Source organism: Carex rostrata, chromosome 5 (assembly GCF_964058835.1).
Source record: "Carex rostrata chromosome 5, lpCarRost1.2, whole genome shotgun sequence".
NCBI lineage: Eukaryota > Viridiplantae > Streptophyta > Magnoliopsida > Poales > Cyperaceae > Carex > Carex rostrata.
Genome location: NC_135922.1, coordinates 5,162,114 through 5,178,159, shown reverse-complemented (window position 1 = coordinate 5,178,159; position 16,046 = coordinate 5,162,114). Strand labels below are relative to the sequence as shown.

Sequence of the window (16,046 nt, the reverse complement as noted above, 5' to 3'; positions counted from 1 at the left end):
ACTCTACAAAAACTTTCACTTGGTATACCCCATATCTGACGTGGCATTATATATTCATACTAATGAGTGCTCAAAAGCATATAATAAATAATTATAGGACGTAGAATGTGACATTATATATTATAGATTTTTTTTTTTTTTTTTTTTTTGGAGTGTTAGAGACAACACACCTTTGACTGAGGTCATAGGTTGTTACAATTCTGTTAGATTTTGTTAAATATAATTAGCATTCTGTTAGGTACTCGTTAGATGCAATTATGAGTGTGTTAATTTCTACTTGTATTACAAAATTTAACTATAATTAGCCTCTGTACATGTAATTACAAGGAAGAGAAAAATAATACAATCATGTCTACTATCCTTAATTTCTCTTTCTACATTTTAGAATAAGGAATGGGTCAAGCCACTCAATCATAAATATCTACAAGGGATTTTCCGGTCGAGTTTTGAATCTGTGACCTCACCCACATAGATCATCTAATTATAGAGTTGAAAATTGTAAAATGAAAAAAAGGAAAACTAAATCTGAGTAAATGAATTTCTTCTAATTAAAGATTATATATATTTAGGAAGGCATATTAAATGCCTGAGCTTTCTTGGCGACTTTTATAAACACATCTTCAAGTGTTGTATCGGCCATACCCCATGCATAAACTGTAAACCCCATGCCTTTCAACTTCTCCACTGCCTGGAAAACATCTGAAATTCTCACCTCCTGTTTTGGTATTTCAAACTTTTGTGTACCAGAAAGGTGGTATATCTTCTTTGAATTTGAAGATAGACGCCGCACTAGGGTTTCTACTTCCTTTTCGTGCTCCGATGAGGTAGTCATGGTGAACACATATGTTCCTCCGTACCTTGCCTTCAACTGCATGCCATTATATTTATTAATTATACAAATCAAATTCCAGACAAAACACAAGTTAAGTGTGTAAATATTTTTGTTAAATAATTGTAAGTTCTGTCAAGTAGAGTATGTGGAAGCTGAGGTCCACAAAATTGAAGGGTTTATTATGGAATGTTCTTAGATTTGAATATTTTAGTTTTAATGCTCCTTGTAATATTATCAATGGTTTCTTAATGAAATGGGCATCACAATAAGAATGAGACACTTTTCGCGAGGATAAAAAAGTGATTTTTTGCGACGGACTACTCTCATTATTTAGCTTTTTCTTTTTGCAACGGTACTTTTTGCGACGGACGACCATTATAAAAACGCTTTTTTCCCTCGCAAAAAGTGACTACTTTGTTGTAGTGCATGTTAATTATTATTTTTTTTTCAAAAAATAAAAAGACAAAACACAAGTAGAGTGTGACAATGTTTTTGTAATTAAGATCAGAAATTATATATATATATACCTCCTTAGCATTGCCTATACACTCAAAGCTTCCATCTACAAAAATACCAAGCCGGTCACATAAAGCTTCTGCCTCCTCCATTGAATGTGCTTAAACAAAACAAGTCGGAAATTAAGTCATTAAATAATTGGCTCTAGTTTTGATTGTTAATTACTTAATTATAAAAAGCGAATTCATTATGATAGGAGATCAAACTAATTAGTAGTACGTACATACTTGTAAGAATAATAGCACGGTCTTTCTTTGCTTGCTTGATGACATTCCACAAAAGGTTTCTCGAAGCCGGGTCCAATCCCGTACTCGGCTCATCCAAGTAAACAACCTAAAAAGGTGGAAGAGAAATGATCATGAACTTGCTACTTAATAGCAAACTTTTATGCTACTAAACAAATCAAAATTTAATCAGCTAGTGAATCGATCTGATTACAAATTAAGCACCTTTGGGTCTCCAATGAGAGAAATTGCAACACTGAGCCTTCTTTTCATGCCACCGCTATATGTTCTCACTTGTTTGTCTCCAACCCCACCATTGAATAAATTAAGCCTCTTCAGTGCTCCTTCCACTGCCTACTTAATTTTTTCATGTCATTGTGTGCTAATAGTTATTGTACATTATTTCAAGAACAAATTTTAGGAAGCTCAACAAAAAAAAAAAAAAATACCTGCGTTAGAGCGTCACCGGCAAGATTTTTGAGCCGGCCATAAAATAACAAATGTTCCCTTCCAGTTAAAGTTTCCCATAACAAACTACATATATCAACACAAGAAAAAAGAAACAAGTTCATTAAATTGTTTGTCAACAACCTTAATTAACTAATTATAAGATCAAGACTATGATAATATCCATATTTCGGATTGACCCGTATTATGGAACCATGTCTTTTTTTTCAAAGTTCAAACAGTCGATCCAAACCGTTAAGCATGATCTCCATATGAAAGTGCACTTGAACACCAAATTTTTCATTTTTAGAATTTTTTACTATTGTTTTACATCTGAAAGTGATCATTTTCTATCATATTTTATCAGATAAGATGTTGCAAAGATCAAGGAACATTCAGGAAAAGTAAAGAAAAATAATTTTCAAAATATATAGGGAAGTTCAGCAAAGGCGCTAACTCATGTTGGGGGCAAACTCCCATGGTTGTATAGATGCCATCCATGTCAGTTCTTATGTCCATTCCTTGTACATATGCTGTACCTGATGTTGGCTTAATCAACCCTATCATCTGTTCACACAAAAAATATATAACTCTCTTATTTATAATTGCCTCAATTAATATATATCATTTTACCTATATACATGCACATCATATCCTCATTTTGCACAGTTAGTTAACAAATTCAGAAGTCAATAACTTGATTACTCATACAGGAAAGTATATATATACGAACCATGCATATTTATTGGAGAGTAGGGTTTTTGTTGAAAGGGCTTTGGACAAAGCCTCATTCAAAGCTAGGCCTAAACCGTCTGATCCGTGTCAAAATTTACACACACGACTTAGATTCAAGTGTCCATTTCAATTAATTAAGTTTTTAAATCTGTTCACAATAATCTCAAAGCAGATCGGACAAATTTAAGCCCAGCTTTGGATAAATAAAAAGGGGAAAAAAAAGGAGAGTACAAACCATACTGATGAAAGATGTCTTGCCAGCACCGTTGGAGCCGAGCAAACCGAAACACTCGCCATGTGGTATAGCGAGGGAGAGGCCCCTCACCGCCATCTTTTCAGGGTTGCCGTCCCGTGCAGGGTACACTTTTCTTATGTTGTCAGATATCACACCATAGTTGGTTACGTTTTCCGGAGCTGTAATGAGCTTCTCCACCAGCTCTCTCTGAAATTCAGTTCATTATAATTTTGTTATAACTTATATCCTTTCCATCGATCCAACTACTATTCCAATTATCTTAAAACCTAGAAAATTTCCTATTAATATGAGTGAGGCTATGGTACTTCGCAAAGCATGGACCGGTTCATGCTATGGATTCATATCTCTATTTTTGAATTCAAATAGTCGATCTGAAATGCTCAATATGATCTCCATATGAAAATGTACTTGGAGACCAGATTTTACATTTTTTAGAATTGTTTTACTATTCTTTTAAATAGGTAGAAAATCACTACTTTCGGATATGGTTAAAACTTTATATCAGGTGATTTTTTATCTACCTAAAAACAGTAAAACATTCTAGAAAAATGTAAAATTTGATCTCTAAGTATATTTATATGAAGATCACGTTGAACAGTTTGGATTCATTGTTTGAACTTTATAAAGAGATATTGGTCTATGTTCTATACAACCGTCCCGCGCTTTGCAAAGTACCATAGCCTCAGTCCTATTATTATACATAACCAAACAACCAACTACTATTATCCTCAAAATATATAAATAAATAAATCAAACATACCTCTTTCGTGATATCAGGCTTGCTATGAACATCAATGACTACTTTTGCAGAACCCTGGCGTTTGAAGCTAGTAGTCAACTGACGCGACAGCGACCTGTTCATCTTCTTCTTCTTAAAAAAATTTAAGAAAAATAAAGGATGTTTTGGGATGCCGCATCCAAGAGACGACACTTGGTCGAGGTAGAATGCCAGAGCAAGCAGCCCCATCCACTCTAGAATCATCATGATCATCAAATTACTCATACCGTTCTCTGAGTCGCTCAGATCACTCCACGTCATTCCCGTGCCCGCATCGGTACTTGCTGTGTGCTGCCCAAACTCATAAAAGCACCGGTACAGAGAGAAGCCCGGTACCAGCTGCATCACTATAACCCAACCCCCTATTTCCCATTTTAAAAGAAAATTATGGCATTAGTGAGCATCTCCTACTGTATGGTTAATATTTAATTAAAAATTATCTTACCTGGAAAAGATGGATCTTCAATAAAGACTCGCATGAAGTATTCGCCGAGCAAGCCAGATGCAAACACATAAATGTAGCCAATCACTGCATTCATCACACAGTTTAAATATGCAACATTACAATCAAAGTTCTCTCTTTTTATTTTATTTTCAAGGGAGAGATATGTAGAGAGTTGCTAATTAATTAGGTTTCTTTAGTTTGCATTTCTTATATACAAAATGTTGTTAGTCTGACCTGTAGCAGTCTTGACAGTTGAAAAGAAAGAAGCTACAAGAAAAGCGAAGGCGATCTGAAGATTGATGAAAATGAAATAGAATACCACTTGTAGGCTATAGTCAATTGATGTGAAATAGCTTAGTCCTGAAGAAAACCAAGAGATTACTCAACATTTACATTCAAAGTTTCAATTTCACAGCAATATTATACAGGATGGAACTGGAAAATTTAGATTAGGAAGCTAACATGTGTAAATGCGTAATGTGTTGTCACTGGAATCTGAACCCAAATCTCCCCAACCACAAAATATAATTTTAATTACTAGGCTACAAGAGCACACATTTAACATTTTAGGTTCAATGAAATTTCTATACACATGATGGAAGTTTTTAAAATCAGAGAAAAGGCTGATATAAAAAATAAAAAATAAAAATAAAAGAAGATTTCTACCTATTATAGTGCCAAATATCACAAAGCAAATCATGTAGGTTGTAGATAGCAATAAGAAGTACAAATAAGAAATCAACCAATAGGGACCATCAGTTAATCCATGCATTTTCATCATTATCTTCAATTTTTGTTGCTTCTCATATACCAAATATGTGAGTATAACCTATAATGCACATAGAATTATATATGAAGTGTTAGTAAGAAATTACAAGTTTACTAATTTGTATAATTTATTAATGAGAAGGGTTCAAATGCCTCTATTTTTTATGTCTCCTTCATATTTTCACTTTTTAATTTATGATAATAAAAATTTAAAAACTTATATGTCAAAATAAAACCATTAGATTTGATCTATATTATTTTCTTTACATGTACATAATTTCTTTTAATCACTTTGCAGTTTTATTTTTTATATGAATCAATAAGTTAAAATATCAACATCTAGAATTCATTCATATTAATGAATTCTTGCGAGCTCTTAATATAGATCAAAATAAAATTGAAATGTCATAATCTTTCATATATGCATAGAGAAAATAATATAGATAAAATCTAATGGTTTTATTTTGATATTTGAGTTTAAGTCTTATGTTATTATTATTTAAAAAAATGAAGGCATTTGAACCCTCCTCGGAATGAATCGTATTTGTACTAACCGGTAAAAGTAGCTGAACTATCCAAGTGAAGAATATAGGACCAAGAAAAGTAGAGATCTGTAAATTAGTTCTTGTTTCACCTTTGGGCGTCTCTTTCACAAATTCAAATTCCATGCTCACTCCAGCTCCTTTCAGAAACTTCAGAAATGCATTTGATGCCTATTATATATTTGTCGCAATTTATTATTTCATTAAAAAAGAAGAAGAAATTTTAGAAGAACGAACTATTGTTTCTTTCTTTGATTCCTATTTTATATTTGGATCAACATTTCCATTTCAACATTGAATCAGACATACTGTTACTAATTCAAGTACCACTATAGATAGCTTCTGATGCCAGTAATTATTTTCTTTTTCATTATAAAAAAGTTTAGAAGAAATAACTATAATTTCTTTGATGCTTATTTACATTTGGATCCTCATATCCATTTCAAGTTTTTGACATTGAACTGGATATCCTGGTACGGTATGGATACAAACAAGTACCACTATAGATAGCTTCTGGTGCCATAGTTAATTGTCAAACACATACATTTCAGTGCATGATAATTGCCTTCGATTTTTTGTTTTTATTAAAAAGCCTCAGTATACCCAGTATCATTAAGATGTTATTCTGTAGAGAGAAGAGGGCTTGTGCCTTTGCACTAAGATTGCAGTTCTATTTGATTTAAAAATTCTTGATGAAAGAAAAACACAAAAGAGGTGGAAAATTGTGTACTGCATTCAATGAGCGCGGAATCCTCTGGAGATTCATCTGGCCATATGCTATATTATCACTTATGCTTGAGTTGTACCATGTAATAAAGTTGAATCCCTTCTTACTAGTATCTAAAAAGTCATAAGCTGCCAACGCAAGATTGCGAAAGTCGTGTCAAATTTAAAAGAAATTATGCAAATATATACACTCTGTCAAAAAGATAACATAATTACATAAGGAGATAGCTGTACCAGTAAGAAATTCGTTCGATTTTCTCTCAGTATTGCTCTCTAGATAGCCCCTAAATAGCTCATCATTTATCATTGATGATGAATTGCGCCATAGCACCAACCCCGGAACACATACTAAGACTGTACATTTTTCATAGGAGAATATAATTTAGTTTAACCAAAATAGATGAAATAAAGGTTATTTCTTATTTGGCAATTCAAAGAATTACAACAAAAGAATTGGAGTGCATTCAGACCTACAGGAAAGGGTACCCCGTGGTAATCGATTGTAAATTCAAGTGAAGAATTAGCAAGGCACGATGGTTGAATGTAATAGATAGGTCTTTCTGCAATAAATGCTGACTCGAAGTACTGAGTGTCTCTAGTTTTCGTGTCTGAGCCCTGAAAAAGGAAAAAGAAAATACAACTGACAACTGAGAAATTTCATCCTAGACAAACTTTAAATTTGAAACAAGCACTTCATGTTGAGAATTTTCACTGAAAAAAATGATAACTCACGGTTACAACTTGAGAAAAAAGAGCAAGATAATCAGAAAATTCGGCAGACATATTCATCACTGGAAATAGACTCTCTGCAAGAGCTGCCATCCAACCAACAAAAAAGAAAGGAATCATTTAAAATCCAACAAAGAAGAAAAAAAACGATGAATTGAAAGCTTATACAAATATACTTTCTGCAAGAGTCTGGTTTTGGCCGGTGAAGAGCACAGTAACGGGACAAGTGCCAGAGAGTCGGCATGATGAGTTGGGCAAATCAGCAGAAGGGAAAGACACATCACGGGCAGCACGGTACTGGGGCAGGGGCACCTGCATCAGGGCAGGCCACTTGGGTGGGTTTGCTATGAGGCAATTAATGAACTGGGTCAGGGATGAGTACTGGGGCCCACACATCTCCTTGCACGTGCTACTGCCCTTGACCGGGACGCACTCACAGCCGCATTTGAAGTCAGGGCCATCAAACGATTTGTCAAAGATAGATTGTATCGATGCCAAAAGGAGACATATTAGGATTGGATATGCCACAATGCCTATGTTTGTCTTTATGTTCCTCTTCTGTTCATCACCAAAAATTTATTTATTAGTGTATAATTATTTATCATGAATAAGCTAGTTTGATTAACTAATCACATGGATTAGTTAATTAATTATTGTAAATAAAAGGTGTCAAAATTTGTTGAAAATTAGCAAAATTGATTGGAATTTGGATACATAACCAGAAAATAAGACATATTTGCTGATTATATTCAAATAAAACTGGAATATATAATTGGAACAAATGGAGAAAGAAGAAAAGAACAAAAGGGAAGAGACCTGAAAGGTGATATTCTTTCGGAGAAGTGCATTAGCCTGAATTGAGAAGCTTGACATATTACCACCTTCCTCGCCTGCCCCTAGAAGGTTCAATGCTGACGATGATGGCTCCATCACAACTCTCTCTCTCTCTTCACTCAATTTCTTTTCTGAATACTCTGATTACTATGATATACAATCCTTCAAAGTTCGATTGATTCGAAATTCTGTAACTTTGAGATGTATATGAGAAGAAGAGATGAGAGAGAGAAAGAAAGAGAAATGAAAATCCATATTATTTATAGTTCGTTATCTTTTTTTCTTTCATTTCCTCCCGAATCTATATATTTATTACTAAAACATACCTGTTTATGATAAAAAAAAAAGGTATTTTTATTACTATATATTTATTGGATATTGATCTAAAATGACCAAATCAAAACTATATATTGTTTGAAGCCAAATTATTTTTCAAAAGCATAGGCTGTAGGTCAGAAACTGACAATTATATGTGGTCAAATTTTAAATTTATGATAGAAATGGGTATTTCTTGTCCTGTATTTAGAAAATATGCTGTGAAACAAATGGGACCAACTATTTATTTAAATTTTTTTTATAGAAATGAAGAGTTCTCATTGTTTTTCTTTTTATAGGGAATGCGAGTTCTCTGAGCTGTTCCACCTGTAATTATCTAATACCTAGTTTACACAGACTAGTTAGGGGTAAAGATTTTAACAGAATAATTTTGGCCTCACGCAGCGCACGGACCATAGAATCAAAACAACGTTGCATATTATTCATATGCTGCATAAAGCCAAAACTGCTCTGTTAAACAAAATCTTTACCCCTAGTTAGGCGTTGGGCCAGTGGAGAGTCTGATAGAATATTGGAAATTAAACACACCCCCCGAGTGCACTAATCAATTTCTAACTTATTTTCTGAGATTATTTAACAGAGTAGTTTTGGCTTTATGCAGTGCATGGACTATAGAATCAAAAGTGTTGCATGTGATTCGTGTGCTGCATAAAGCCAAAACTACTCCGTTAAAATCTTAACTAGAAAAATCGCAACGGCTATTTGTACAGAGAGGAGGGTTCAAATGCCTCCACCATACCTCTATTTTTAAAAACTTTAATAACTCAAAATTTAAAACTGAAAAGTCAAAATAAAACCATTAGATATGATCTATATTATTTTCTTTATGTGCTCATAAAAATTATGACATTTCAATTTCATTTTTATGTGAATCAATAAGTTGAAAAAATCAATGCCTTGAAATTATCTACATTAGTACGTTTTTTACAAGCTCTTGATGAGAACCAAAACAAAATTGAAATACCATAATTCTTTACACGTGCATAGATAAAATGATGTAAATCATATCTAACGGTTTTATTTTAACTTCTAAGTTTTAAATTTTGAGTTATGAGAGTTTTTAAAAATAAAGGTATGGTGGAGGCACAAAAAATGGAGACATTTGAACCCTCCTCTTGTACAAATTAGGAAATATAGGTAACGGCTCTCTTAGCCATGTATCTCTCTATATATGTATTGTGTAATGTAATATGTAAATTATGAGAAATACTCAATAAAACATTCTTTCAATGAATTTGCTGATTTAATTTTTAATAGAATATGTTTCTTCTTATGATTGTTCTCTTCATTATCTGCTGGAATGGATGCATCCATTTCGGGTCAAACACAACCAAGGCACCAAAATCTAGTTCAGTTAATTGGTTGGTACCACTCTGAGGGAGAATTGTTGTTGGTTTATGAACTGAGAAATCCTTACGGCAATCTATCAAGCCAGCGATCAATGAGTATTTTGCAGTTTCAAGCTCATTCCCCTTTTTATCTTCCTCCAAAAATGCTGGTGCCAGTATATAATTCTTCGACGGATCTCCATATGCAATTTTTATATCTGTTCTGTGACTACTCCAAGTTTCCCTTGTTATCCTTTTGTTCGTACCACTAATCTCTCTCCTACATGGATTGTTAATTCATTGCATTTGTTTTTCATTTTTTTCCTAGTTTTGTTTTGTTAGTAATTGTCAATATATTCTTTATGGTTATATGTAATTTTCTTCCTTCTATGAATGCATGATCTGTACTGTTTAAAATGTTCTGCTATAATGGGTTGAGTTCATGTAACACAAGTCTCAGGTTACCTTTTTGTTCAACTTTTGTTTAATATTTATTGTTTTGCGTTCCAACAATTTGATCTTCAATTTTCTTATATATTGAAGGGAAGGAGAAGCCTTGTTACAATCAGTGTTGTAAATAACAGTATGCACTCGTCGCAGAGATAGGGTACTGCTATGCGATTAATCAGAAATAATCGGAAATAATCAGCAAAATAGTTGATAAAATATGTGACAGTTTGATCACCGCCAATGATTAATTGGCCGATTAATCAGCCTAAACGGACGTTTTTTACAACACTGGTTACAATAAATAAAAAACACAACAGAAACAAATCCAAGCCCAATAAGGCCCAAACCAGGGAGTAAATTCATATGGTAAAATAATGCAGAGGATCCGGACTCCACGGAGGATGGGCCACACAAAAACCAATCTTTCTATAAAGGCATTTGGATCGTCAAAAGAAATAATCTAAAAATAATCCTACGTAAGTTAGTATGTGAGAATATTTCAAGGAAAGTGTAAATCTGAATAATATGAATGACAAAAATCACCGGTCGCAGATGCTTGGTCACTGATACTAAGGTGATGACGTTACCGGTCGTTGATTGACATCATCCTGATCGCTGATGCCTTTTCAGAAACCCTTTTTTTTTTCTTTTTTTCTTTTTTTGTTGTTGATGGTGTTTGTTAACGTCATATAAGGACCTTCAATGGCCATATACTGGTTTCTAATGGTGAAAAATCGGTCACTGATGGTTTTTTTTTTTCTTAAATTGAATTCATTTCAATGAGCTAGCATCCATAACGTCACACCTCATAAGTAAAAAACCATATAATGCTTCATATATGCAAAAACACATAGAAAAATGACTAAAACAACACAACTCATAAATCTTGCTCATTACCAAGAATAACATTATTTACAAATTACAACACAAAAGGTAAACATTGATATTTTTTACAAAGTTACAAAATATGAGATCAGAAGAGAAATTTTCTCTCTAGATTTCTGAAGCACAAATGAAAGTTAAAGATGTCAACAGTAATAATCTAATATACAAAATAACTCCAGTTAATTTCCTCTTTTGTAGATTCTTCTTGCTCTCATCCTGAAAACATACTGCAAATATACAAACAAAAATCTTAAATGGAGCATATACATGACGCAGTGCGTGTTGAAGACACATCCAATTCATATTCGGACGTAAATGATAGACACACCAGATCCAGGCCACTCAAGAATTTAAATAATACAACTTGAAATTTGATCCACATATTCAATGGCCTGGGTCGTATTTCCAAAAAATTAATTCAACAATTTTGACTGAATGGTTTTATTAAGAGAATCTCGTTGACTGCATGGGTGGAAATCTAAGAGTGCATGGTGGTCTTCAAAACAAATAAACTTTATGTTATTGCTTTGAAACTTTCGTTGGGATTAGAAATAATATATTTAATTGTTTTCATTTTTCTATGATAGTTTTAGTTTTGTTTTTTTCCCTATAAATATGTATGTAAACTCCCTTTTGGGGCAGCGTTTTGTTTGGCATAGAAAAGTTTATTGTGTGTTTTACTTGTGACTTGAGTGTTTATCTTTATTTTCTCCTCTATTACTACTTAACCGGTACGTGAGCTTAACGGACAATATCGTAACAGGACCGCTTTGCGTTAATGCACTTCTATGATGAGCAACATTTCAAACTTTTCAAGTAATACTGTAATAGAGAAACAAAGGTAAGACTTAGAGAAGTTTACATGAAGAGTTCGGCTGCTGTCTTCAAGTAGAACCATGATTTCTCATCTTTCGGCTTAGAAAAGTCAGGTTCTCCTGCCTCCACAAAGTCGATATTTCCCAAGTGAAGAATAGCTGCCACAACCCAAAAGATTGCTTCCTCAAATAGAATAAACGGCATACGTGAGGAAGCTTTCTTTCCATGCAGAGAAGGCACTATAGGAAATAATTTATTAAAAAATAGGTTAGTCCAAACCTGCTCTTCTGTGCTGATTCCGACTACATCCATAGCCCCCAATCGCACCAGAAACCATAGTCTAAAGAATGGAAAAAGCATATGGTAAACATATTCCGAACCACAGAATGGATAAGTGTAACAGGAAGCATCAATTGTGAGCATTGAAATTTCAGCTGGCACATTATATATGTGCACTTATTGTCTCGTCCAAAATGGCACTGGTACAGCATAAATCAGTTCCAGCATTTTGTAGGCTTAAGAGGTACCTTAATAGCAAGAGATAGAACAGGATCACATGGTGTGTAGATCAGGAAAATAAAGATACAAATGAAAATAAAAAGAAAAGAAAATCCAAATAATAAATAATAATGACAAAAACAATAACAAATGAAAAAAGTATAAAAAAATATCAAAAAAATTCTAAAGTATATCATTACGATTTAATATTTATTTTTCTTCACAAGTCATTAAACGATTTAGAAGAGAAATGATATGAAAAAAAATAAAATTGAAAAAGATATGATTCTAAGGATTTTCTCTACATATATATTTTTTATGGAAATTATTTTAACAATGAAAATTTCTCTACATATCATTTCTCTACACTAAAGTTCTAGATATTCTTGATTTTCTCTTCAGTCGGAAAGATATGATTATTTCTATCAGCACAAGATCTGTTATTCATTTATTCACAAAAATACAGTTGCCCTAAACAAAATTCGAAAATATATGATTGTTTCTTTTTTCATTGTCGAAACTATATAGGAAGAGGAGAAATGAAATGAAGGAAACAGAGAAATAAATAAATTATTTAATTGCAAGAATTAGAGATAACTGTAAAGAGAAATAAGGAAACGGATTATATTCATTCAATTTTAATTGTGACAACTATGTAGCAATCTGTGTGGCGAGTATGTTTTAACTAAAGTTAGACTTCTATACATAAAATAATTATTATTTAATCAAAAGGCGACAAATTATGTAATTAGAGAACTGATATTTAATTCAAAAATTCATCTTTCAATCTCAACCGTTGGCGCATCAGGACAACTACAAATTTTTGGCAGATTCTAGTTTTTATTCCTGACATTTTTTAAAATATTAAGCTAACCTGGGTATATATTTTTTACTTTAATGATGGATATTAAAAAAAAATCGACCTATATATATATACATTTGCCTAATTAAACATTGAGGATCCGTTTTGAGATTTGTGACAAGTTAAAATTGACTCCGACATAATTGTACTCAGTAAGTGCACTAGATAAGAGAACCGTTTGATCAACTCTACTTAGACCGCCGATCACAACCTATCGAAAAAAGACGGGCCAATCCTTCTCTTTTTCGGAAATAAATCTGCTGTGATTCTAAAGGGATTCCAAATCCATCCATTTATCTGTCTGGAGATTCGTGCATAAAAAATAAGTATTGTTGAGATTTGTGCATTCCAAAAAGTGAAAGATTGAATTTGGAATCACAGGGTCCTGCGATCCCTTTAGAATCACAGCAGATTTATTTCCCTCTTATTCTCTGCCTCTTTCTTGCCTCCGTTATTTGGTTAGATTACACCTGAGCTCTCCCATTCAAACCTAGTTTCGACGATGAACGTTGATTCGCTCATGACAACACAGCCTGAATCTAGGCAGGAGACGACACAGCACTCCTCTTTAGGTGAGGCTTCATCATCGGTTCAAGTGGCAGCCGCTCCACCCCTGCATGGCCTCACACCCGAAGCCCTGCAAGCACTTAGAGAGGAGGGAGCTCAAGTCTTAGTGTGCTCAGGGTCCTGCCGCATGCTATTCCATGGTTCCAAGGCACTTGAGGGGAACTCAGCTATGATTCTTCCGGCTGACACCGCCTGCTCAGAATCTGCACCAATTGGAGTGGTGGTTCTCGGTACTGCAGCCGCACCACCAGTTGAGTGTGATCATACAGATATATTCGCTGATGTTGACCCCGACTATCATATGCTAATCGTGCAACAGGGACGAAGGTAATTTCTCAGTTGTACTATATATGTTGTTTCGTTTTTGAAATCTGACAATATCTATTTGGGTTCTGGGAAATAAAGTGTCTCTGAGTCTTCCAGGAAAACTGTTGCTCAAGTAGATAGAGCCATACAACATTAAATTAATCCTAGTATTTTGTCAAACCAAATGAGTTACCAACCTGATCCACATGTGGTTAAGGCAGGTTTTGGGCCCATCAGGTTATATTATTATTGAATTGCTACACCATTGAATTGTCTTGGTTTACTGTTCTTCTATCTGCCGGCATACGTCTAGGTAAGTGCATTCCCAAATTAGACAATTACTCTGCACTAGATTATATAAAAAAATTTACACAGTTCAGTAGCTCTGATATGATTTAAGAATTTGACATAGTGGAAGCAATAGTTTTTGTTTTTAGAATTGTCTGGTAAAGTCTGGGAAGATATTTTCGTATTTGAGATATTTATTGATGGTGGATAAAATTGGATTGACAAATTATATTTCACAAAAATGCAATTCATATAGAGGTTCGTCTGCAACATAAAGTTACTCTGAATGTCAAGATAACTGAATTAAGCCATGTTGAAAGCCCAAGCAGTCAAAAGGGTTAGCAAAAAGAAATGAAACTGCTATTTCAAAAAAAGAAAAGAAATGAAACTGTGAAGTCGGTATTGCACACAAAATATGATTAAATTTCATTTAATAAAGGATTACAGGTTCGGAAGAATTACAAGCTCTCTTGTGTTTGTTGGCTTCTCAAGTCATAGCACACATCAACATTTGGTGCCAGCTCTTATTTATATTCGCTATGTTGGTTTGTTGACCGACTTACAATTTCATCCTAATCAGAAGAGTCCATTCGAAGGTGCAATATAACCTTCATTAATTTAGCTGGAGAAGTCTAGATGTCTCCTTTATAAAAGAAATTTGCTATATAACTCCTCTCCTCTGTATCGACCAATTTGGTTAATTTCTAATAGGTTATCTGTTTTTCTTAGTACTTGCTCGAAAATGCTTGTACGGGATCTGATCTGCATCTCCACTAATTGGAAGTTGTAAACTTTTCTACCTTTCAATTTAGGACAATGCGCTTCTGGAGACCGATAGAAGATAAGGTGCAGACCATCAAGGCAGTGATAGGTCGGTGTTTACGTACTAATGGGATATTTGCCCAAGCATTTTGCAGGCCACGGAAGGTCAATCGAAAGAGGAAGCAGCAACTGCTGGAAAAGAAGGGTGGTTCATGCAAAAAATCTGATGTAAAACTGCCAAGCACCACCAATAATTCTAGCCTGATAGTTGTAAGCATTATATTCTTGGCCAAGCATTACCACAACCATTGTCTCTGGTACTGAACTTGTGGAGTTGGTATTGATATGTAATTGTGTAGCATATTGTTCTCAGATCCATGGTTGCTAATATCACTTTATTTCAATATTGCCTCTCGACTGTTCTAATGACTAATTGGTTTGCTGCTTGACAGATAAAAAAAGCTTCAGGAAACATGAAGTCACGCCCCAGCAATCGTCGTCCAAATCCAACTCCATCAATTGAGCAGCTGATGAAACTGGCGGGGGAAAATGATGAGTGCTGTGCACTGGTAGTTGTCTTTGATGAGTGGAAATTGAGCGCCCCCGCCTTATCGGCGCTCCCCCTTGTACCTTCTCTGAGCAGCCAACTTCCTTGCTTTTACATGGCTAATCCTGGGACAAGCCAAGGTAACAACATTTTTGGGAACATGATGACGCAGGAGAGTTTTTAGTAGCCAATTCAGATTTACAATCTAGCTCCTGTTTATTATACTCCAAAGATGGATGGTTGCTCTTGCAAGGGCGAGAAAGTGATTTGTCTTCTGGCTGAGGATTGCCGAGATACCCAGTATTTTTATTGAATCCCAGTACTGGGGCCCGCATGGATTTGCCGAGCTTATCTTTTGTAGCCCGTTATAATGCATTCTTCACCACAACACAGGGCACTCCAGAGGTGGTTATTTATGTTCATTATGCGGGGAGCATTTTTCTGAAGGTATACATTGTCCGACCTGGTGATGCATGCTGGGAGGAGCACCCTTATGACTTCAGGCATGGTCGAATTGATCCAATTGAGAAGACGGTTTTATGTGGTGGCTCTGTGTACTGTCTTTTCAA

The 16,046-nt window shown here is 34.4% G+C and overlaps 2 protein-coding genes across 2 annotated transcripts; one reads left to right on the top strand and one right to left on the bottom strand.

The window, feature by feature from the left end:
- Nucleotides 1-557: 557 nt before the first annotated feature.
- Nucleotides 558-7,935, bottom strand: LOC144554303 (ABC transporter A family member 8-like). The gene is made up of 18 exons (XM_078302627.1): nucleotides 7,815-7,935; nucleotides 7,175-7,556; nucleotides 7,002-7,084; nucleotides 6,740-6,884; nucleotides 6,504-6,623; nucleotides 6,274-6,398; nucleotides 5,556-5,714; nucleotides 4,900-5,062; nucleotides 4,468-4,593; nucleotides 4,234-4,317; nucleotides 3,771-4,150; nucleotides 2,990-3,196; nucleotides 2,477-2,586; nucleotides 2,022-2,106; nucleotides 1,798-1,926; nucleotides 1,576-1,681; nucleotides 1,360-1,448; nucleotides 558-868 (listed from the first exon to the last, which is right to left on the bottom strand). The coding sequence occupies exons 1-18, from the start codon at nucleotides 7,926-7,928 to the stop codon at nucleotides 566-568; spliced, it is 2,910 nt and encodes a 969-aa protein (XP_078158753.1). The 5' UTR covers nucleotides 7,929-7,935; the 3' UTR covers nucleotides 558-565.
- A 5,520-nt stretch (nucleotides 7,936-13,455) lies between these two features.
- Nucleotides 13,456-15,664, top strand: LOC144554473 (uncharacterized). Its single transcript, XM_078302787.1, has 3 exons — nucleotides 13,456-13,901; nucleotides 14,981-15,200; nucleotides 15,383-15,664. The coding sequence occupies exons 1-3, from the start codon at nucleotides 13,510-13,512 to the stop codon at nucleotides 15,659-15,661; spliced, it is 891 nt and encodes a 296-aa protein (XP_078158913.1). The 5' UTR covers nucleotides 13,456-13,509; the 3' UTR covers nucleotides 15,662-15,664.
- The last annotated feature ends 382 nt before the right edge of the window (nucleotides 15,665-16,046 follow it).